Source organism: Salmo salar, chromosome ssa04 (assembly GCF_905237065.1).
Source record: "Salmo salar chromosome ssa04, Ssal_v3.1, whole genome shotgun sequence".
Classification (NCBI taxonomy): domain Eukaryota; kingdom Metazoa; phylum Chordata; class Actinopteri; order Salmoniformes; family Salmonidae; genus Salmo; species Salmo salar.
The window spans coordinates 32,738,108-32,762,925 of record NC_059445.1 but is presented as its reverse complement, the minus strand read 5'-3'; the positions used below and the strand labels follow the sequence as shown (position 1 = coordinate 32,762,925).

Below are 24,818 nucleotides of genomic sequence, written 5' to 3'. Positions count from 1 at the left end.
TAAAATTGGTACTGGCACCTAAAATGACCTTCTTCATTCCATTTCAGACACATTTCAGACACATATTAACATGGTCTATTATTTTGACATCAGTGCCACTTTTTTTGCCTTGTCAGTCTGTCTCTCTCAGAGTCAAAGAATAGAGATAGAGAAATACACAGAAAACACCACCTCCCTTCCTCCCGGCCCCCTCCCTCCCTCCACCCCTCCCAACCTCTCACTCTCTCTCACACTATCGCCCTATCTCTCTCATTCACTCGTTCCAGCCTAGCGGGTGGTGAGGGAGGGAAGCAGTGCAGTGGAGTGAGAAGGAGAGACTAGGCAGGTGTTAGCTCATACTGTGTGAGAGAGTGAACAAGAGAGAGAGAGGGAACCAGGGAGTGAGAGAGATAGAGAGAGAAAAACAGTGAGGGCATGGTAAAAGGCTAAAGCGCTAACTGTATAGATAGAAGGCTGGAGGCAGACGACACATAGTGGTGGTAGAGAGAGAGAGAGAGAGATTGTTGTAGGACTAAGAATTTCAAGAGAAGCAGACAGACTCCCAGATAGAGAGAAAGAGACGTAAACACCATGCTAAGGAGGAAGAGGAGTGTGTCCTTCGGAGGGTTTGGATGGTAAGTGTGTGTGTGTGTGTGTGTGTGTGTGTGTGTGTGTGTGTGTGTGTGTGTGTGTGTGTGTGTGTGTGTGTGTGTGTGTGTGTGTGTGTGTGTGTGACAGAGATAGTGTGTGTTGTGTATGCGATTTTGCATATGGCTCAGTTTGTTGTGGCGTGTTTATGTGATTGTAAGTAGTTTGTTGTATTGTTTGGGGGTGTGTTAGCTATGTTATGACAGTTGATTGTCTATGGCAGGGATCCTTGCTAGTTTGTAGTTAGACTAGTTTGTGACTGCTAAACCAGGTAAGTGGTAAGACAGAGAGCAGTAGTAGCAGAGTAACGGGATGATAACTATCTCTATCCCTCTATGATACAGCCAGGGTATTTGTTTATCCCCTAAACATCCCCTTTCTTTGTCTTCTTGCAGGTATGAGACAGCATATTTCTCTCCTCTTTTTCTCTCTCTCTCTGAGTGATACAGAGCTCTTTACCTCACTGAATTTCAGCTCGGCATACGGCCTGTCAAATCCAACCTGTGCCCAGAATACACAAGAGGCTTGTGTCTGTCTGTGCGTCTGTCCGTGTGTGTGTCTGTGTCTGTGCGCGCGCATGTGTGTGGGGTTAGAGAAGTTGCAAGACTTACACAAGCCTCTATTCAACCATTCACTTTCATACTCAATTTTCCTCTCTCCATTTCTCTAGCTCTCCATCTCCCTCCCTTTCCCTCTCTTTCTCCAGCTCTCCATCTTTCTCTCTCTATCTAGCTCTCTTTCTCCATCTCCATCCATCTCTCTGAATGTGTGAGAGGTAATAGTGAGGCTGTGTCAAATAATGCAGGAAATACTTTTTGGGGAAGGAGTGAAGAGTGGATATTAGCATAATTATTCCCTCCCTTCTCTCATCTGTTTCTCTCCTTTCCTTTCTTCCTCTCTTTCACCTTCATTCTCTTCCTTTCTCCACCCCTTTATCAGCTATTCAGCATGCTTTGTTTCACTGTGTGCAAAGTCAGTTGAGGTGTGTGTGTTGTGTGGTTGATTTTAGCATATGGGTGGAGCTGTAGTGTGTGTGTGTGTGTGTGTGTGTGTGTGTGTGTGTGTGTGTGTGTGTGTGTGTGTGTGTGTGTGTGTGTGTGTGTGTGTGTGTGTGTGTGTGTGTGTGTGTGTGTGTGTGTGTGTGTGTGTGTGTGTGTGTGTGTGTGTGTGTGAGTGTACTGTGTAGCAGCACTAAATGTTTTATTTATGACCAGTGCGAACAGAGGTTTCAGACTCATCATATGAAGCTTTTAACGTTTACTGCTCCCTCTGCTACTCTCTTCCTACACCCTCTCTCCTATCTCTGTCTCCCACTTCTCTTCCCCTCTGCTACTCTCCTCCTGCACTCTCTCTACTTTCCTCTCCTCTCCATCTCCCTCTTCTCTCCCCCTCTGCTACTCTCCTTCTACACCCTCTCTCCTTTTCTCTCCTTCTCTCTCCTCTACTATCTCTGTATCCCTCTTGTCTTCCCCTCTGCAACTCTCCTCCTACACCCTCTCTCCTTTTCTCTCCCTTCTCTTATCTCCCTCTTCTCTTCCCCTCTGCTACTCTCTTCACCTCTCTCTCCTTCCATCTCCCTCCCTTAGTCCTTCATTATCTCTATATAACACAGTGACACAGCAGGGTTAATGGTTACTGTGAGTCTGAGTTAGTTTGAAAATGCAAACGGAAAATAGAACATTGACAGACAGATTGACTTCTCATGATGGAAAAACAAGTGTTCACAAAAGATTACCTGTGTGTGTGTGTGCATTTGTGTGTGTGTTTGTGTGTGTATGTGTGATTGTTTACCAACAAAAAACTTTGGGATGGAAAATATGCAATGGCATGCACTAGTCACTGGGTTACTGATCATTGTCTTGATAACTGTGTGTGCGTGCGTATGTGTGCGTGTGTGTGGTTTAAGGCAGTACTGGGAGGGGTTCCAGCACAGGAAGGGTGTGTTATAGTGTGATCTAGTCTCCCACAGAGATAGAGAGAGAGAGAGAGAGAGTTTGTGTGTGTGTCACAACAGCAGAGCTATGTGATGACAGCTTGTCAGACATTAGTGTGTAATTCAGTGTAGTAAAGACCCTTCCTAAGGCGATAACATACATATGACAGACAAAACACTCACACACTGAGATAGAGAGAGGGAGGACAGGAAGAGAAGGAGAGAAAGAAGGTATGAAGGAAGAGATAATTAACAACATACCTTTTATGCCATGGTGATTAAATTGAATTGTGTTTGTTTGTGTGTGTGTCTGTGTGTGTGTCTGTGTGTGTGTGAGTCAGAATGCACACGTGTGTGTCCATGTGCCAGCATTCATACCTGCACGTGTGTGTGTGTGTGTGTGTATGTCTGTGTGTGTATGTCCATGTGTGTCTGTGTGTGTATGTCTGTGTGAGGGACATCTCTGGAGCCAGGCTGTGGAGGAAGGAAGTGCTTCACCAGTGAGGGTGAATGGGGTCGTGTGCCCCTGTTGTCATAGCTACATGACAAGTTAACTGAACATGTTTTCTCTATCCCTCTCTCTCCCTTCTATCTCTCTCTTCAGGGTTGATAAGAGTACTGTCAGTGCACTCAGAGCACGGTGAGTAGTACGCACATTCAAAAAGTATACACCAAAAATGTTCATAAAATTGGGTTTGCTGGAAGGAAGGGCATTCACGTCCACATGAATGCTTATAAGTGAATGCATGTGTGTGTGTGTGAGAGAGAGAGAGGGAGAGAGAGAGAGAGAGAACCATTGGGTAGGTACCCTCTCTGTGTGGTACAGTACTGAGGGCTGTAGTAACCAGTAGTGGTATTTTTTTATATGGAAGCCATTTTTTATATGACATCTGACCACTTAACCCCCTGAGGTGGATGTCCACGCTTCAGTGGAAATCTAATTAGCATAGTAAAACAATCCCCATAAAAAGGGGTCTGTTTAAGTTACAGATATGTTTCTTTTTGCATTGGATGTGTCTCAATCCACCGCATCCGCCTATGTCGCACTTCCGCATCGGCGGTGAAAGGTGACAGAGCTAGAGCGGTGTTTCTCAGACCATTAAACATCCCGAAAATCGGCCTTCTCACAAAATCGTAAGTAGCGTCCAAACTATTATGAATCATTTGTGGAAAGATGTGACTCTCACGAACACGATGGCGTTCTTTGTTTGCTCTATGACCCCCACAAACTGTTTTGGTACTCGTCCGAAGTCGCCACAGCCGATCTGCCAACTTCTGTCTGTAGCGTCTAAACAGTTTGGGCTACACACTGATATGACCCCTCTGTGCAAAGGTGAGACTCACAGCCATACCGTTCTGTGGCTTCGTCAGTCACACAACCTCACACACACAGTCTTACAGATAATAGAGTCATACAGTGATTTTTTTTTCTTCTTTTGGCTGCATTTGCTGTTTGTTGTGGTTGCGTTTCAATTTATTTAGTACCCAATAGAAATGAATGGTAAATAATGTATTGTGTCATTTTGGAGACACTTTTACTGTAAATAAGAATATGTTTCTAAACACTTCTACATGAATGTGGATGCTACCATGATTACGGAGGATCCTGAATGAATCGTGAATAATAATGAGTGAGGAAATTACAGACGCACATCATACGCTCCTCAAAATGCTAATCTCCCCTGTTATTGTAATGTTGACTACTTTATTATTACTTTCTTTATGTGATTAAATTTGTCCCGATACTTTTGGTCCCCTAAAATGGGGGGACTATGAACAAAACATGCTGTAATTTCTAAATGGTTCACCCGATGAAAATACCCTGAAATTAAAGCTGACAGCCTCCACCACTTTAAACTTTAAACTCTGATTTGAAATCCTTTTTTATTTTATAAATACTTCACAGTCCCAATAATTATGGAGGGCACTGTATGTTATAAAGTTATCAGCAGCAGTAATGTATAATAATCTGCTTGATTTATCCATGGATTTACCGTTGGGTATTATAGATCAAATCAAATGTATTTATAAAGGCCTTCTTACATCAGTTGATATCTCAAAGTGCTGTACAGAAACCCAGCCTAAAACCCCAAACAGCAAGCAATGTTTAGATGAGCATGATGAATTGAGATAGTGAGACTGGAGGGTGTGCCAAGTCAGGTTAGCATCATGTAGGCTACATGTGCATATTCCTGTAGGCTCATGGGTGTGTGCGTGCGTGCGTGTATGCCTGTGGTGTGTTGTATTTGTATTCTGCAGGAGTCTACGGTACGTTCATATGACTGTGTATGCTTAGTCGGTTTGTGTATAACTTATTAAAGTTGGTTTTAAACTGTGTATGTTTTATGAATGAGTACTCAATGTCCATGTAACGTGCTAAACAGCACACTATCATCTTCCCTGTCATCCCTTTATTTAGAGCTTGACTCATTCATTCACTCACTCTCTCCCTCCCTCTTTTGTGCTCTCTCTGTGTGTGTGTGTGTGTGTGTGTGTGTGTGTGTGTGTGTGTGTGTGTGTGTGTGTGTGTGTGTGTGTGTGTGTGTGTGTGTGTGTGTGTGTGTGTGTGTGTGTGGTGTGTGTGTGTGTGTGTCTCAAGAAAAGATTCGGATAGGTACTCATGCTCAAGATTAAGTAGCGCACTGACTATTTTACTGTTTAGAATGTTTGAGTGTTTTTGATGTTTAAATGTGTTTGTTTGAGTGTTTATGTGTTTGTGATGTGTTTGATGGTTTTTGATGTGTTTGAATGTTTTTTGTGTTTGAGTGTGTGTTTGATGTGTTTGAGTGTGTGTTTTTGATGTGTTTGAGTGTGTGTTTTTGACTTGTTTGAGTGTGTGTTTTGGACGTGTTTGTGTGTTTTTGACGTGTTTAAGACGTGTTTGAGTGTGTGTTTGAGACGTGTTTGATTGTGTGTACTTGACGTGTTTGTGTGTTCTTGATGTGTTTGAGTGTGTGTTCTTGCCGTGTTTGAGTGTGTGTTCTTGACGTATTTGAGTGTGTGTTCTTGACGTGTTTGAGTGTGTGTTCTTGACATGTTTGAGTGTGTGTTCTTGACGTGTTTGAGTGTGTGTTCTTGACGTGCTTGAGTGTGTGTTCTTGACGTGTTTGATTGTGTGTTCTTGACGTGTTTGATTGTGTGTTCTTGACGTGTTTGATTGTGTGTTCTTGACGTGTTTGAGTGTGTGTTCTTGACGTGTTTGAGTGTGTGTTCTTGACGTGTTTGAGTGTGTGTTTTGGACGTGTTTGAGTGTGTGTTCTTGACGTGTTTGAGTGTGTGTTCTTGACGTGTTTGAGTGTGTGTTTTGAACGTGTTTTGATGTTTTTCAGTGTTTTGATATGTTTGAGTGTTTTTTTTGTGTTTCAGTGTTTTTAATGTGTATGAGTATCTGTGTTTGATAAGTTTGAGTGTATGTTTTTGTTGTGCTTGATGTGTTTGTTTGTGTTTGATGTGGAGTTTTGTTGATGTGTTTGAGTGTGTTTGTGTTTGATGTCTTGGAGTGTTTGTTTTTGATGTGGTTGAGTGTGTGTTTTTATTTCTTTGAGTGTGTGTTTTTGATGCGTTTTTGATGTTTAATGTTTTTGATGTGTTTGAATGTTTGTTTTTGATGCATTTGAGGTTGAAGTGTTTTTGATGTGTTTGTTTGATGTGTTTGAGTGAGTGTTTTTGATGTGTTTTACATGTTTTTGAGTTTTTGATGTGTTTGAGTGTGTGTTTTTGTTTTGTTTGAGTGAGTGTTTTTGATGTGTTTGAGTGTTTATGTGTATGATGTGTTTTTGATGTGTTTGAGTGTGTGTGTCACAAAAGGTGCCGTGTTGAATTGACCAAACTGCAGCGGGTATGTGGATACTCATTCTTTTAATGAAAAAAAACACAAAGCATCCACAGGAAAAACCAAACAATAACCGATACTCACGACCAAACAGTGTGGCAGGCTAAACAAGCAGTGCTCACAAACACGAAGACAAACACACCCTATTATATAGGACTCCCAATCAAAGGCAACTCAACACACCTGCCTTCAATTGGGAGTCCCATCCCAATTAACTATACATAGAAAACGAACCTAGAACCTATACCCACAACTAACTAACTAAACATAGAAATACATAAACACAGAGCAGTGCCCAAAACCCCCGGAATACATAAATAAAACGACCTACTACCTACACCACCACCCCAAACCATATAAAACAAATACCCTCTGCCACATCCTGACCAAACTCCAACAACAAATACCCTTAACTGGTCAGGACGTGACAGTGTGTTTTTGATGTGTTTGATGTGTTTGATGTCTTGGAGTGTTTGTTTTTGATGTGTTTGAGTGTGTGTTTTTATTTGTTTGTGTGTGTGTTTTTGATGCGTTTTTGATGTGTTTCATGTTTTTGATGTGTTTGAGTGTTTGTTTTTGATGCATTTTTTAGGTTTAAGTGTTTTTGATGTGTTTGTGTTTGTTTGATGTGTTTCTGATGTGTATGATGTGTTTTTGTGTTTTTGATGTGTTTGAGTGTTCGTTTTTGATATGTTTGAGTGTTTTTGATGTGTTTGAGTGTGTGTTTTTGATGTGTTTGAGTGTGTGTTTTTCATTTGTTTGAGTGTGTGTTTTTGATGTGTTTGAGTGTGTGATGTGTTGGAGAATTTTTGATGTGTTTGAGTGAGTGTTTTTGTTTTGTTTGAGAGTGTTTTTTATGTTTTTGAGTGTGTGTTTTTTTCAGTGATTGTTTTTGATGTGTTTGTTTTTGATGCATTTTTAAGGTTTAAGTGTTTTTGATGTGTTTGTGTTTGTTTGATGTGTTTGAGTGAGTGTTTTTGATGTGTTTTAGTGTATTTGAGTGTTTATGTGTTTGTGTTTTTGATGTGTATGATGTGTTTTTGTGTTTTTGATGTGTTTTAGTGTATTTGAGTGTTTGTGTTTTTGATGTGTTTTTGTGTTTTTGATGTGTTTGAGTGTTTGTTTTTGATGTGTTTGTGTGTGTTTGATGTTTTGGACTGTCTTTGATGTGTTGGACTGTGTTTGATGTGTTTGAGTGTGTGTTTTTGATGTGTTTGATGTGTTGGAGAGTTTTTGATGTGTTTGAGTGAGTGTTTTTGTTTTGTTTGTGAGAGTGTTTTTTATGTTTTTGAGTGTGTGTTTTAATTATTTTTGAGTGATTGTTTTTGATGTGTTTGTTTTTGATGCATTTTTGAGGTTTAAGTGTTTTCGATGTGTTTGTGTTTGTTTGATGTGTTTGAGTGAGTGTTTTTTTTATGTGTTTTAGTATATTTGAGTGTTTATGTGTCACGTCCTGACCAGTAAAGGGGCTGTTTGTTATTGTAGTTTGGTCAGGGCGTGGCAGGGGGTGTTTGTTTAGTGTGGTTTGGGGTTGTTTGGGTTATGTTCTATGTTAGTGTATTTCTATGTTATTTCTAGTTGGTCTATTTCTATGTGGTGTTTATTGGGTTGACCTTCAATTGGAGGCAGCTGCTTCTCGTTGCCTCTGATTGAAGGTCCTATTTATAGGGGTGTTTGTTCTATGGGGATTTGTGGGTAGTTATTTCCTGGTTTAGTGTTTGTTGCACCTGACGGGACTGTTTGGAATCGTTTGTATTTGTATACGTGTTTATTTTGTTTGTCCTTCTTCAAATAAAAAAGAAGATGAGTATACATTTTCCCGCTGCGTTTTGGTCCACTCCTTACGACAATCGTGACATTATGTGTTTTTGATGTGTTTTTGTGTTTTTGATGTGTTTGAGTGTGTGTTTTTGATGTGTTTGAGTGTGTGTTTTTGATGTGTTTGTGTGTTTGATGTGTTTGAGTGAGTGTTTTTGATGTCTTGGAGTGAGTGTTTTTGTCTTGGAGTGTGTGTTTTGATGTGTTTGAGTGTGTTTTTGATGTGTTTGAGTGAGTGTTTTTGATGTGTTTGAGTGAGTGTTTTTGATGTGTTGGACTGTGTTTAATGTGTTTGAGTGAGTGTTTTTGATGTGTTTGAGTTTTTCAAGGGATGCAAGTCTGTTGCTTTGTTTTAGATTGTGATGGACACTGAACCGTGTATAGAAACCTTTTTAGTCCAAGTCTGCTACCAATACCAGCCTTGTTGGGGGCAAGGCTATAGTTTAAAGTAAAAGCTTTGATGCCATGCTTCTAGCCAGGTTCTTTCCAGGATGCAGAGTCAAATGGAGAATGCATGGCCTGGTTATGTCATACTAATAGCAAAGTGGTCTACAGCTAGGGTGGATCCCAGAGCCCTAGTCAAATATAGTGAATAGGGTGCTATTTGGGATGAAGCCCTGGACTGTACAGTTTAATAATTCACTATTATGTAATCATCTAATGGCTCCTACAGTAAGTCATGAATATAATCTTGTTACATTCTGTCTCTGGCACTTAGGGTGCTCTTAGCAAAATGTAATTATGAGTGTGTGTGTGTGCCTGCGCGCACATCTTTGTGTGTGTTTGTGTGTCTGATTGGTCGAAGACAGACACTCTGCTCAGTGTACCTTCAGAGGCCTTTCAAAATCAAAAAGTGTTTGAAAAACCATGACCAGGTGTCCGGTTCTGGTGGCATGCATTGAAACGGATGGCTTTTCTTTTGCAAAATAACTATGAATTGACTGACTTATTTTCAAATAATTGTCAACATATAACATCACATTAAGGTGTGGGATGTTTACTATATTATAATGAACGATAGCAGGTCTATTTAGTTCCAGTAGCTGAAAACATGGTGACTCTCAACACCTGACAATAGAAAGAGTTTGCCACTACTGTCGAGACATTGTTAATGAGGAAATTACCTCTATTCTCGACTTGCAATTTAAGCCGATAAATGAATATCTTGCACTGCTCATTTCTAAAGTGGATACCTACACTACTCAACTAAAGTGAAAAGTTTGGAGATAGCGGTCAATGTGACAGAAGGGCGACTCCATGACCTGGAAACAAACTAAGCTAGAAAGGGAAATCAATTCCTGAAAAAGAAAACAGAATCACTCAAAAATCATTCCTGTAAATTAAAAGTGCAGGTCACAGGACTTGCGTGGAAGCCGGCAACCCATCTTCCTTCATGAGCAATCCTTTCTATGAACTGTTTGGGCAGGAGAAGCTAGGTCCCATGCCGTTGATAAACATTGCACATCGTACGGGTTCTCTCCGGAATGGATCTTGTTGTATGAAAGTACGAATTCACAGTTTTGAAGTCAAATGGCAAATTGTTCACCCCGCAGTGGAATCGGGGGATCTGAGGAGAAGAGGATGAACATCTACCCAGATCTGAGTGCCGAAACAGAGGGTGACCTACAATATGTGGTTTAATATACAGTACCACTCAGAAGTTTGGGCACACCTACTCATTCAAGGATTTTTCTCTTTTTTACTATTTTCTACATTTTAGAATATTAGCAAAGACATCAAAACTGTGAAATAACACATATGGTATCAGGTAGTCACCAGGATTGGTGGGTCCCCCACGGGACGGTTGAGCCAAAATAGGCTAATGCGATTAGCATGAGGTTGTTAGGAACAAGACATAGACATATCTGATATTGGCAGAAAGCTTAAATTCTTGTTAATCTAACTGAACTGTCCAATTTACAGTAGCTATTACAGTGAAATAATACCATGCTATTGTTTGAGGAGAGTGCACTGTTATGAACTTGAAAATGTATTAATAAACCAATTAGGCACATTTGGGCAGTCTTGATACTAAATCTTTAACAGAAATGCAATTGTTCGTTGGATCAGTCTAAAACTTTGCACATACACTATTGCCATCTAGTGGCCAAAATCTAAATTACACCTGGGCTGGAATAATACATTATGGCCTTTCTCTTGCATTTCATAGATGATGGTACACATTTTTTTAATGTTTTTTTCTTTGTATTATCTTTAACAGATCTAATGTGTTGTATTCTCCTACATTCATTTCACACTTCCACAAACTTCAAAGTGTTTCTTTTCAAATGGTGTCATGAATATGCATATCCTTGCTTCAGGCCCTGAGCTACAGGCAGTTAGATTTGGGTATGTCATTTTAGGCAAAAATTGAAAAAAAGGGTACGATCCTTTTAACAAATCAAAATATATTTTAGATTCTTCAAAGTAGCCACCCTTTGTCTTGATGACAGCTTTGCACACTCTTGGCAAATAGCCATTTGATAAGGTATTCAGAAGTCTTATGGCTTGGGGGAAGAAGCTGTTAAGGAGCCTTTTGGACCTAGACTTGGCACTCTGGTACCGCTTGCCGTGCAGTAGCAGAGAGAACAGTCTATGACTAGGGTGGCTGGAGTCTTTGGCAATTTTTAGGGCCTTCCTCTGACACCGCCTGGTATAGAGGTCCTGGATGGCAGGAAGCTTGGCCCCAGTGATGTACTGGGCCGTACGCATTACATTCTGTAGTGCCTTGCGGTCGGAGGCCGAGCAGTTACCATACCAGGCGGTGATGCAACCAGTCAGGATGCTCTCGATTGTGCAGCTGTAGAACTTTGAGGACCTGAAGACCCATGCCAAATCTTTTCAATCTCCTGAGGGGAATAGGTGTTGTCGTGCACTCTTCACGATTGTCTTGATGTGTTTGGATCATGATCATTTGTTGATGATGTAGACACCAAGGAAAGAAGCTCTCAACCTGCTCCACTACAGACCTGTCGATGAGAATGGTGGCGTGCTCGGCCCTCCTTTTCTTGTAGTCCACGATCATCTCCTTTGTCTATATCATGTTGAGGAACAGGTTGTTGTCCTGGCACCACAATGCCAGGTCTCTGACCTCCTCCCTATAGGCAGTCCATTTTTTGGAATCTTTTAATGCTAAAGTCAGTTCTTTAAAATCCAATTTCAAATGTTCCGAGCTATCCCTCCTGATGTCGTTTGACCCCACATGGACTACGACAGTGTCAGCTCCCGGCATCTGTGGTAGAACAGTCGAAAGCAGCCTTGTTATGTCCTGTACTCGTGCTCCTGGATAGCACAAGGTTTTTGCCTTGGGGACCGAGATGTTTCTCACCGTAGAGCTGCCTATGATGACAGCTGGTGATGTTGAATGGGCCAGTCTCTCAGGCAGCCTCACGGTCTGATGAGGCTGGGAGCTCAGAGGATCTGAACCTGAGGTAGAAACCACCGGAGAGGGAGACAGAACTGAGGACAAAGACACAGGTAACTTCAGATCCGATCTTGATTGGGAAGCCACCAAGGACGAAGGCGCTGGAACCTCTGGATCCAGGGCGACAAAGCTGTTTCTGGTCTGTGTCAGTTCCGGGCTCAACATCTCCATGGAGACCCCCGTTGCCAGAGAACGCCCTCCTCGACTTCCACGGCGAGTGGCGTACCTCCATGGCTGGTTGGTTGGGTCGAGAACAGCTCCGTTATACAGGGAAGGAGGAGACCACTTCGGGGATGGAACCCTGCCTAGCACACGCCAGTCGGCTGTGGAGAGCCGACACGGCGACAAAACTTCCACCAGACCAGAGGTGGAAGAAAAAAAACTGTGACTGTACAGTATCTTGCTAGCCTCAAAGCTATCATTTGTCAAATGTTTTAGGCTGTTGCCCAATGCAACACCAAGCACCAAACCCACTTTCTCTCTTCTTGATCTCTAGATTATACACTCTCAATGCCTGGTGAACCAGGTGGGATGAACTGTATATTGTTTAATACAATTACCATGTGACATGGTTATTATGTCATATTATCTGTCATAATGGCTCTGGAGGGGATGGCTGCCATTTTACGGGCTCCCAACCAACTGAGCTATTTTGTTTGTTTTTTCGCATTGTTTGTTACTCATTTTGTACATAATGTTGCTGCTACCGTCTCTTATGATCGAAAAGAGGTTCTGCAAATTAGATCAGTGATTACTTACCTCGAACTGGACAAAGATTTTTTCTTTAATGAGTCCGATTTGAAGGCTGTACTGCTTTGTCAAAATAAGGCCCTAATTCCTGTCATCAGCATGAAGAAAAGACAGAGGAAAAGGGGGAGGACGGCGGGGTGCCTTGTAAGAATTCGCCGACGAGTAGGTAAACCACCACTTCCCTCAGTATGTTTGGCCAATGTACAATCATTGGAAAACAAACTGGACGATTAAGACTATCTACGATTAAGACTATCCTACCAACGGGACATTAAAATCTAATGTTTCACCGATACGTGGCTTCTCGATGCATCGGCATTGTGCTAGTGCGCAATGTCTAATGTTAAAGAAGTCACAAGGTATTGCTCGCCTGAGGTAGAATACCTCATGATAAACTGTAGACCACACTATCTACCAAGAGTTCTCATCTGTATTATTCGTAGCCATTTATTTACCACCATAAATGGATGCTGGCACTAAGACCGCCCTCAATGAGCTGTATAAGGCCATAAGAAAACAAGAACATGCTCATCCAAAGCGGCGCTCCCAGTGGCCGGGGACTTTAATGCAGGTAAACTTAAATCCGTTTTACCTTATTTCTACCAGCATGTAACATGCAACCAGAGGAAAAAAAAATCTAGACCACCTTTACTCCACACACAGAGACGTATACAAAGCTCTCCCTCGCCCACCATTTGGGAAATCGGACCATATTTCTATCCTCCTGATTCCTGTTTACAAGCAAAAACTAAAGAAGGAAGTACCAGTGATTCGGTCAATAAAAAAGTGGTCAGATGAAGCAGATGCTAAGCTACAGGACTGTTTTGCTAGCACAGACTGGAATATGTTCCAAGGATTCTTCCGGTGGCATTGAGGAGCACACCACATCAGTCACTGACGTCATCAAAAGATATTGTGCACCAGCTGTTGTTTACAAATAGACCTTGACCGCCACCCCTTGTCTTACCAGAAGCTGCTGTTCTATCCTGCCTATAGAACAGTGTATAACCCGCCAGCTGTATGTTATTCATGTTGTCGTTCAGCCACGACACGGTGAAACATAAGATATTACAGTTTTTAATGTCCCGTTGGTAGGATATACGTGCTTTTAGTTCGTCGAATTCATTATCCAGCGATTGTACGTTGGCCAATAATACGGATAGCAAAGGAAGATTAGCCACTCGTCGCCTGATCCTCTCAAGGCTCCCCGATCTCCTTCCGCGAAACCTCCATCTCTTTCTCCTGCGACTGATGGGGATGAGTGCCTGTTCGGGTGTCTTGATTAAATCCCTCTCATCTGACTCATTAAAGAAAAATTCTTTGTCCAATTCAAGGTGAGTAATCGCTGTTCTGATGTCCAGAAGCTCTTTTCGGTCATAAGAGATGGTAGCAGCAACATTATGTACAAAATCAGTTACAAACAATGCAAAAAAACTAACAAAATAGCACGGTTGGTTAACCTCTCTGGGCTAGGCGGGACGAATTCGTCCCACCTACGCAACAGCCAGTGTAATCCAGTGGCGCGATTTTCAAATACCTTAGAAATGCTATTACTTAATTTTCTCAAACATATGACTATTTTACAGCATTTTAAAGACAAGACTCTCGTTAATCTAACCACACTGTCCGATTTCAAAAAGGCTTTACAACGAAAGCAAAACATTAGATTATGTCAGCAGAGTACCCAGCCAGAAATAATCAGACACCCATTTTTCAAGCTAGCATATAATGTCACAAAAACCCAGAAGACAGCTAAATGCAGCACTAACCTTTGATGATCTTCATCAGATGACACACCTAGGACATTATGTTTTACAATACATGCATGTTTTGTTCAATCAAGTTCATATTTATATCAAAAACCTGCTTTTTACATTAGCATGTGACGTTCAGAACTAGCATACCCCCCCCGCAAACCTCCGGTGAATTTACTAAATTAGTCACGATAAACGTTCACAAAAAACATAACAATTATTTTAAGAATTATAGATACAGCACTCCTTTGTGCAATCGAGGTGTCCGATTTTAAAATAGCTTTTCGGTGAAACCACATTTTGCAATATTCTCAGTAGATAGCCCAGCCATCACGGCTAGCCATTTAGACACCGACCAAGTTTAGCCCTGACCAAACTACGATTTACTATTACAAAAGTTTGATTACATTTGTTGTCTTCGTCAGAATGCACTCCCAGGACTGCTACTTCAATAACAAATGTTGGTTTGGTCCAAAATAATCCATCGTTATATCCAAATAGCGGCGTTTTGTTCGTGCGTTCTAGACACTATCCGAAGTGTAAATAAGGGTCACGAGCATGGCGCAATTCGTGACAAAAAAAATCGAAATATTCCATTACTGTACTTCGAAGCATGTCAACCGCTGTTTAAAATCCATTTTTATGCCATTTTTCTCGTAAAAAAGCGATAATATTCCGACCGGGAATCTGCGTTTAGGTAAACAGAGGAAAGAAAACAAAGCATTCTGTCGACGCGGGCACGCGCCTGAGTCTCACAGTACTGTGACCAGCCACTACCCAAACGCGCTACTTTTTTTCAGCCAGAGCCTGCAAAGCCACGATTCAGCTTTTTGCCGCCTTCTGAGAGCCCATTGGAGCCGTAGGAAGTGTCACGTAACAGCAGAGATCCTTTGTTTTGGATAGAGATGACAAAGAAGGCCAAGAAATGGTCAGACAGGGTACTTCCTGTACAGAATCTTCTCAGGTTTTGACCTGCCATTTGAGTTCTGTTATACTCACAGACACCATTCAAACAGTTTTAGAAACTTTGGAGTGTTTTCTATCCAAAGCCAATAATTATATGCATATTCTAGTTACTGGGCAGGAGTAGTAACCAGATTAAATCGGGTACGTTTTTTATCCAGCCGTGTCAATACTGCCCCCTAGCCCTAACAGGTTTTAAGAGCCAATAAAATGGCAGCCATCCTCTCCGGTGCCATTAGCATGATTAGCAGTCTGATCCTCGCTTCGAGGCAAGCAACACTGAAGCATGCATGAGAGCACCAGTTGTTCTGGACAACTCTACTCAAAGCATGCGCAGGGCGGCAGGTAGCCTAGTTGTTAGAGAGTTGGACCAGTATCCAAAAAATTGCTAGATTGAATCCCCGAGCTGACAAGGTAATTTGTCATTCTGCCCATGAACAAGGCAGTTAACCCACTGTTCCAAGGGCGTCAATGAAAATAAGAATTTGTTCTTAACTGACTTGCCTAGTTAAATACAGGTTAAATAAATAAATAGAAATGCGCAGACCAACTGATAAGTGTCCTCACAAACATTTTCAACCTCTCCCAACCGAGACTGGAATACCTACACTACCGTTCAAAAGTTTGGGCTCACATAGAAATGAAAGAAAAGCAAATTTTTTGTCCATTAAAATAACATCAAATTGATCAGAAATGCAGTGTAGATGTTGTTAATGTTGTAAATTAATATTGTAGCTGGAAACTACAGAGTTCCTCTGTCCAGTGTTTGTGTTCTTTTGCCCATCTTAATCTTTCTTTTTTTGGCCAGTCTGAGATATGGCTTTTTCTTTGCAACTCTGCCTAGAAGGCCAGCATCCTTGAGTCGCCTCTCCACTATTGATGTTGAGACTGGTGTTTTGCGGGTACTATTTAACCTCTTACATCTAGACGTTCCGCTAGCGGAACACCTGCTCCAATATCCAATGATAGGCGTGGCGCGAATGACAAATTCCTCAAAAATACAAAAACGTACATTTTTCAAACATATGACTATTTCACAGCATTTTAAAGACAAGACTCTCCTTTATCTAACCGAACGGTCTGATTTCAAAAAGGCTTTACAGCGAAAGCAAAACATTAGATTATGTCAGCAGAGTACCAAGCCAGAAATAATCAGACACCCATTATTCAAGCTAGCATATAATGTCACAAAAACCCAGAAGACAGCTAAATGCAGCACTAACCTTTGATGATCTTCATCAGATGACACCACTAGGACATTATGTTATACAATACATGCATGTTTTGTTCAATCAAGTTCATATTTATATCAAAAAACAGCTTTTTACATTAGCATGTGACGTTCAGAACTAGCATACCCCCCGCAAACTTCCGGGGAATTTACTAACAATTTACTAAATTACTCACGATAAATGTTCACAAAAAGCATAACAATTATTTTAAGAATTATAGATACAGAACTCCTCTATGCACTCGATATGTCCGATTTTAAAATAGCTTTTTGGTGAAAGCACATTTTGCAATATTCTAAGTACATAGCCCATCCATCACGGGCTAGCTATTTAGACACCCGGCAAGTTTAGCCTTCACCAAAATCAGATTTACAATAACAAAAATGTTATTACCTTTGTTGTCTTCATCAGAATGCACTCCCAGGACTGCTACTTCAATAACAAATGTTGGTTTGGTCCCAAATAATCCATCGTTATATCCGAATAGCGGCGTTTTGTTCATGCGTCCCAGACACTATCCGAATGGTAAATCAGGGTCGCGCACATGGCGCAATTCGTGACAAAAAAATTCGAAATATTCCATTACCGTACTTCGAAGCATGTCAACCACTGTTTAAAATCAATTTTTATGCAATTTATCTCGTAAAAAAGCGATAATATTCCGACCGGGAATCTCCTTTTCAGCAAACAGAGGAAAAATCACAAAGACTGGGGCGGCCAGGGCACGCGCCTAAGCCCACAGTCCCTTGATCGGCCACTTGAGAAAGGCGATAATGTGTTTCAGCCTGGGGCTGGGATGACGACATTACGGTTTTTCCCGGGCTCTGAGCGCCCATGGAAGTTGTAGGAAGTGTCACGTTAGAGCAGAGATCCTTTGTAAAAGATAGAGATGGCAAAGAAGTTCAAGAAATGGTCAGACAGGCCACTTCCTGTAAAGGAATCTCTCAGGTTTTGACCTGCCATTTGAGTTCTGTTATACTCACAGACACCATTCAAACAGTTTTAGAAACTTTGGAGTGTTTTCTATCCAAAGCCAATAATTATATGCATATTGTAGTTACTGGGCAGGAGTAGTAACCAGATTAAATCGGGTACGTTTTTTATCCAGCTGTGAAAATACTGCCCCCTAGCCATAACAGGTTAATGAAGCTGCCAGCTGAGGACTTGTGAGGCATCTGTTTCTCAAACTAGACACTCTAATGTGCTTGTCTGCTAGCTCAGTTGTGCACCGGGGCCTCCCACTACTCTTTCTGTTCTGGTTAGAGCCAGTTTGTGCTGTTCTGTGAAGGGAGTAGTACACAGCGTTGTACGAGATCTTCAGTTTCTTGGCAAATTCTCACATGGAATAGTCTTAATTTTTCACAACAAGAATCGACTGACGAGTTTCAGAAGAAAGTTCTTTGTTTCTGGCCATTTTGAGCCTGTAATCGAACCCACAAATGCTGATGCTCCAGATACTGATGCTCCAACTAATCTAAAAAAGGCCCGTTTTATTGCTTATTTAATCAGAACAACAGTTTTCAGCTGTGCTAACATAATTGCAAAAGGGTTTTCTAATGATCAATTAGCCTTTTAAAATGCTAAACTTGGATTAGCTAACACAATGTGCCATTGGAACACAGGAGTGATTGTTGCTGATAATGGCCCTCTGTACCCCCATGTAGATATTCCATAAAAGATCTGCCGTTTACAGCTACAATGGTCATTTACAACATTCACAATTTCTACACTGTATTTCTGATCAATTTGATGTTATTTTAATGGACACATTTTTTTGCTTTTCTTTCAAAAACAAGGACATTTCTAAGTGACCCCAAACTTTGGAACGATAGTATATGTTAACATTGCCAAAGCAAGTGGAGAAGATAATAAACATAAGTAAAAAAAAATAATTAAAAAAAATGAACAGTAAACATTACACTCACAGAAGTTCCAAAAGAATAAAGACATTTCAAATGTCATATTATGTCTATATACAGTGTGGTAACGATGTGCAAATAGTGAAAGTACAAAAGGGAAAATAAATTAACTTAAATATGGGTTGTATTTACAATGGTGTTTGTTCTTCACTGGTTGCCCTTTTCTTGTGGCAACAGGACCCAAATATTGCTGCTGTGTTGGCACACTGTGGTATCTCACCCAGTAGATATGGGAGTGTCATGACGTTGGCCTCTTTGAGTACAGGGAGGACAGTTGACCCCCTCCCCCCTTGCACCATCCCCCAACCTACCTCCCCCCACCCAGGTCCTGTGTGAAAGGGTTGTAAAATTCCAGAGGAGAATCTTACAACCACATGGCCCAGTTGAGACACAGAGGGGCCCCATAGAGAGACACAGGAAATTCTTCCAACTCACAGAATTGGGGAACCGAATTACATTTGTGTTCTGGAGAAGGTATGGAAGATTGGTGAAGAATCCAGCTACGAACTGGTCCGCTTGGTACAATTTTGTGATACTCAGAAGAGACAATATAGCCATATTACCATAAAACGGTTTATATAATAGCCTCAGCCTTCAGACTTGCATCAACATGGTTGTATAGAATGTATTAATAAGGATAAAGCTATTTGTAATACATTGAGATGCTATGTACTGATGTTAATGTGATAGAATTATATTTCTGTACCAAGCTTAACTCAGTCATCGGCACGCCCCCAGGGACACAGACAGGACCAGGTGTCATGTGACATGTTCACTATAAAACCATAGCCTGATCTACTTTCTTCAGACCCGGCCTCCACTCCATTGCGGGTTGGCCAATAGGTTTGACCATCCAAGTACTCTACTGAAAGTGAACTATACCACGTGGTTAACTTTAAGACTATTGATACCGACAGAATAAGAACAAGTCTTTGATATTAATTATTAGTCTGCAGCTAAGTAAATTATATCATTGAACGCGAAGACCAACGAAACATCTATTCTATGACGACATTAATGAATGTCGCTTTGAAAGATCCATTCTAACCGAGCGAGAGAGAGAGAGAGAGAGAGAGAGAGAGAGAGAGAGAGAGAGAGAGAGAGAGAGAGAGAAAACTCTCCAACGGAACGACTCTCCAACAAGGATCCTGACGACACACTGAGCGTAAATATATATTGATTGCAATTGTTCTCAAATGAGTGAGCGTTCATGTGCAAAGGATTAACATGTCAATGGTTAATATTAATGAACTGTAGGGTCTTCTCAGCTGCCCTTTATGACCCATTGTTCAACAAGACACCAGCCATGCCTGTTTAGACCACTAGGGCACATTACTCTACCAATTATTTGTGACGATAATTACTGTTTGTATACTTTCTGTGAATTAATTAGTTTAGTAAATAAATTATTTTAAGACAATTGATGTATGGATGATTTTAGTAAAGACTGGGTTCGTGCAGATACAACAATTTACGACGTTTGGAATGAGACTGGACGCGAGGTAAAATACACCATTTAAACCAGAAGATAATCGGCCTATACTATAATAGAATATAATATATAATGTTATAATATAGGAAAGTTATATTAGGAAAATTATAACTTTGTAATCTGAATATTTTCCTTGGTGCCCCGATCTCCTAGTTAATTACAATTAAACGATTAATCAGTTTAATCGCGTGATAATAATTACAGGGAGTTAATTGATAAACATGTCTTCAGTTTAATGGTACCCCAATGGTACCCCAGGAGTATATCAAAATCGGGGTTGTTTTCGAATTCTTTGTGGATCTGTGCAATCTGAGGGAAATATGTGTCTCTAATATGGTCAAACGTCATTCACAGTGGTTAGGCATTCTGCCACTGTGTACTCTCTGTTTAGTGCCAAATAGCATTCTAGTTTTCTCTGTTTTTTTGTTAATTCTTTCCAATGTGTCAAGGTTGTTTTCTCATGATTTGGTTGGGTCTAATTGGGTTGCTGTCCTGGGTCTCTGTGGGGTGTATTTGTGTTTGTGAACAGAGCCCCAGGACCAGCTTGCTTAGGGGACTCTTCTCCAGGTTCTCTCTGTAGGTGATGGCTTTGTTATGGAAGGTTTGGGAATCGCTTCCTTTTAGGTGTTTGTAGAATTTAACTGCTCATTTCTGGATTTTGATAATTAGTGGGTATCGGCCTAATTCTACTCTGCATGCATTATTTGGTTTTCTACGTTGTAGACGGAGGATATTTTTGCAGAATTCTGCATGCAGAGTCTCAATTTGGTGTTTGTCCCATTTTGTGAATTCTTGGTTGGTGAGCGGACCCCAGACCTCACAACCACTAAGGGCAATGGGTTCTATAACTGATTCAAGTATTTTTTATCCAGATCCTAATTGGTATGTCGTATTTTATGTTCATTTTGATGGCATAGAATGTCCTTCTTGCCTTGTCTCTCAGATCGTTCGCAACTTTGTGGAAATTACCTGTGGCGATGATGTTTAGGCCAAGGTGTGTATAGTTTTTTGTGTGGTCTAGGGCAATGGTGTCTAAATGGAATTTGTATTTGTGGTCCTGGCGACCGGACCTTTTTTGGAACACCATTGAGATTTACTGTCAGGGCCCAGGTCTGGCAGAATCTGTGCAGAAGAACTAGGTGCTGCTGCAGGCCCTCCTTGGTTGGTGACAGTAGCACCAGATCATCAGCAAACAGTAGACATTTGACTTCAGATTCTAGTAGGGTGAGGCCGGATGCTGCAGACTTTTCTAGTGCCCTCGCAAATTTGTTGATATATATGTTGAAGAGGGTAGGGCTTAAGCTGCATCCCTGTCTCACCCCACGGCCTTGTGGGAAGAAATGTGTGTGTTTTTTTACTATTTTAACCTCACACTTGTTGTTTGTGTACATGGATTTTATAATGCCGTATGTTTTTCCCCCCAACACCACTTTCCACCAATTTCTATAGCAGACCCGCACGCCAAATTGAGTCGAAAGCTCTTTTGAAATCAACAAAGCACGAGAAGACTTTGGCTTTGTTTTGGTTTGTTTGTTTGTCAATTAGGGTGTGCAGGGTGAATACATGGTCTGTCGTACGATACTTTGGTAAAAAGCCAATTTGACATTTGCTCAGTACATTGTTTTCACTGAGGAAATGTACGAGTCTGCTGATAATGATAATGCAGAGGATTTTCCCAAGGTTGCTGTTGACGCATATCCCACGGTAGTTATTGGGGTCAAATTTGTCTCCACTTTTGTGGATAGGGGTGATCAGTCCTTGGTTCCAAATATTGGGGAAGATGCCAGAGCTAAGGATTATGTTAAAGAGTTTTTGTATAGCCAATTGGATTTTGTTGTCTGTATGTTTGATCCTTTCATTGAAGATACCATCAACACCACAGGCCTTTTTGGGTTGGAGGGTTTTTATTTTGGCCTGTAGTTCATTCAAGGTAATTGGAGAATCCAGTGGGTTCTGGTAGTCTTTAAAAGTTGATTCCAAGATTTGTATTTGATTATGTATGTGTTTTTGCTGTTTGTTCCTTGTTCCTTGTTATAGATCCAAAAAGATTGGAGAAGTGGTTTACTCATACATCTTCCTTTTGGATAGATAATTCTTCATGCAGTTGTTTGTTTAGTCTTTTCCAATTTTCCCATAAGTGGTTAGAGTCTATGGATTCTTCAATTACATTGAGCTGATTTCTGACATGCTTTTCCTTCTTTTCTGTACTATATTTCTGTATTGTTTTAGTGATTCACCATAGTGAAGGCGTAGACTCAGGTTTTCCGGGTCTCTATGTTTTTGGTTGGACAGGTTTCTCAATTTCTTTCTTAGATTTTTGCATTCTTCATCAAACCATTTGTCATTGTTGTGAATTTTCTTCGGTTTTCTATTTGAGATTTTTAGATAAGATAGGGAAGCTGAGAGGTCAAATATACTGTTAAGATTTTCTACTGCCAAGTTTACACCTTCACTATTAGAGTGAAACGTGTTGTCCAGGAAGTTGTCTAAAAGGGATTGATTTTGTTGTTGCCTAATTGTTTTTTGGTAGGTTTCCAAACTACATTCCTTCCATATATAGCATTTCTTAACCTCTCTAGGGTAGGTGGCACCAAATCGTCCCACCTACGTAACAGCCAGTGTAATCCCGTGGCGCGTTATTCAAAAACCTCAAAAATTCAAAAACTTAAACTTTTCAAACATATGACTATTTTACACCATTTTAAAGACAAGACTCTCGTTAATCTAACCACACTGTCCGATTTCAAAAAGGCTTTACAATGAAAGCAAAACATTAGATTATGTCAGCAGAGTACCCAGCCAGAAATAATCAGACACCCATTTTTCAAGCTAGCATATAATGTCACATAAACCCAAACCACAGCTAAATGCAGCACTAACCTTTGACGATCTTCATCAGATGACAACCCTAGGACATTATGTTATACAATACATGCATGTTTTGTTCAATCAAGTTCATATTTATATCAAAAACCAGCTTTTTACATTAGCATGTGACTAGCATGTGACTAGCATTCCCACCGAACACTGCCGGTGAATTTACTAAATTACTCACGATAAACGTTCACAAAAAGCATAACAATTATTTTAAGAATTATAGATACAGAACTCCTCTATGCACTCGATATGTCCGATTTTAAAATAGCTTTTCAGTGAAAGCACATTTTGCAATATTCTCAGTAGATAGCCCGGCATCACAGGGCTAGCTATTTAGACACCCAGCAAATTTAGCACTCACCAAAGTCAGATTTACTATAAGAAAAATGTTATTACCTTTGCTGTCTTCGTCAGAATGCACTCCCAGGTCTTCTACAATAACAAATGTTGGTTTGGTTCAAAATAATCCATAGTTATATCCAAACAGCGGCGTTTTGTTCGTGCGTTCAAGACACTATCCGAAAGGGTAAATAAGGGTGACGAGCATGGCGCAATCCATGCAAAAATCCAAAGCCAATAATTATATGCATATTCTAGTTACTGAGCAGGAGTAGTAACTAGATTAAATCGGGTACGTTTTTTATCCGGCCGTGTCAATACTGCCCCCTAGCCCTAACAGGTTAATATTACTCAGTTCCTTTGGCGTTGATGCCTCATGATTTAGTATTGCTCTGTTCAAGTAGACTGTGATTTTGCTGTGGTCTGATAGGTGTGTCAGTGGTCTGACTGTGAACGCTCTGAGAGACACTGGGTTGAGGTCAGTGATAAAGTAGTCTACAGTACTACTGCCAAGAGATGAGCTATACTTGTACCTACCATAGGAGTCCCCTCGAAGCCTACCATTTACTATGTACATACCCAGCGTTCGACAGAGCTGCAGGAGTTGTGACCCGTTTTTGTTGGTTATGTTGTCATAGTTGTGCCTATGGGGCCATATGGGGGAGGGAATGCTGTCACTTCCAGGCAGGTGTTTGTCCCCCTGTGTGCTGAGGGTGTCAGTTTCTTGTCCGGTTCTGGCATTTAGATCACCACAGACTAGTACATGTCCCTGGGCCTGGAAATTATTGATTTCCCCTCCAGGATGGAGAAGCTGTCTTCATTAAAGTATAGGGATTCTAGTGGGGGGATATAGGCAGAACACACAGGAGGACATTTTTCTCTGTTAAGATCATTTCCTTTTGAATTTCTAGTTAAATGTAAAATGTTCATGTTTTGATTAATTTAATGGAGTGAATTAGGTCTGCTCTATACAAAATTAGCATACCCCTGAGTCCCTTCCCTGTTTCACACCTGGTAGTTTGGTGGATGGTCCCGCAGGTCTGGGAGAGTGTCTCGCTGGTCTGGGAGGGGTGTCTATTGATCTGTTGCTCCTGTGTGAAGTGTTGGGGCTGCGTTTGAGAGCGATGTCGTTTAGATTCCCGGGCGAAGGTGGGCACTGCTGTCTTGTATAGGTGGACCTGGTCATAGAGGCTGTTCAAGTCAAATGTGGAGTTTTGGGCCAGGAAAACATTTGGTTTTCAGGCGCAGTCATGGGAAATACTTGCGTTTACCCGCTGTATGGTAGCAGGGTGGAAGTCTTTTCGTGGTAGCAGGGTGGAGATAACCACTTGTGCATTGAGGAAGAAGCTTTTTCAATTTCTCCCTTCAGTGCTGTGGCGACCCTTTCCTGCTGTGTTCTCAGGTCGTTTGTGCCTGTGTGTATTATTATGTGGCTGTGTGACCCTAGTTGGTCTTCAGACAGAAGGTCTAGGGCGCGCTGGGTGTTTGGACACCAGAGTTTAGACACACTGTGTTTGGGAGAATTTTTTTTCTTCTTGTATATATTTCCCATTTGAGTCCATAAGGAGTACAATCTGTGTCTTGTGTATGTCCTCAGTGGGTGTGGGAGGGTTGTCAGGAGGGCTATCAAGGTGAATGACGGGGGGTGCTCAGAGGGGGTGAGATCCCCTGGGCTTGGGGTTCTTCACTTGTCTGTTCTGCTGTGATGTCGATGCTTTGGTCAGGGTCTGGTGTGGTCTGTTCTGCTGTGGTGTCGAGACTTTTGTCGGGAGCTGAGGTGGGCTGTTCTGCTGGCTTCTCTGTGGGGGTGGCCACCTCTCTAGTGGGTTGTTCTCTGTCACACGCCATCCCCCTCAAC

General features: G+C 41.2%; 1 protein-coding gene across 6 annotated transcripts in view; it reads left to right on the top strand.

The window, feature by feature from the left end:
• Nucleotides 1–270: 270 nt before the first annotated feature.
• The window catches only part of LOC106602845 (rap1 GTPase-activating protein 2), an 85,052-nt gene continuing 60,504 nt past the window's right edge, over nt 271–24,818 (top strand). For 3 of the 6 annotated variants that reach the window (XM_014195770.2, XM_045716815.1, XM_014195771.2), the window contains exons 1-2: nt 271–614; nt 3,165–3,200. In XM_014195770.2, coding sequence (XP_014051245.1) covers nt 571–614; nt 3,165–3,200 — 80 coding nt within the window. In that variant the 5' untranslated portion in view covers nt 271–570. Of the gene's footprint in view, nt 615–2,606; nt 2,792–3,164; nt 3,201–24,818 lie in introns of those variants that run through there. The other 3 variants (XM_014195772.2, XM_045716816.1, XM_045716817.1) reach the window with 2 other exon arrangements.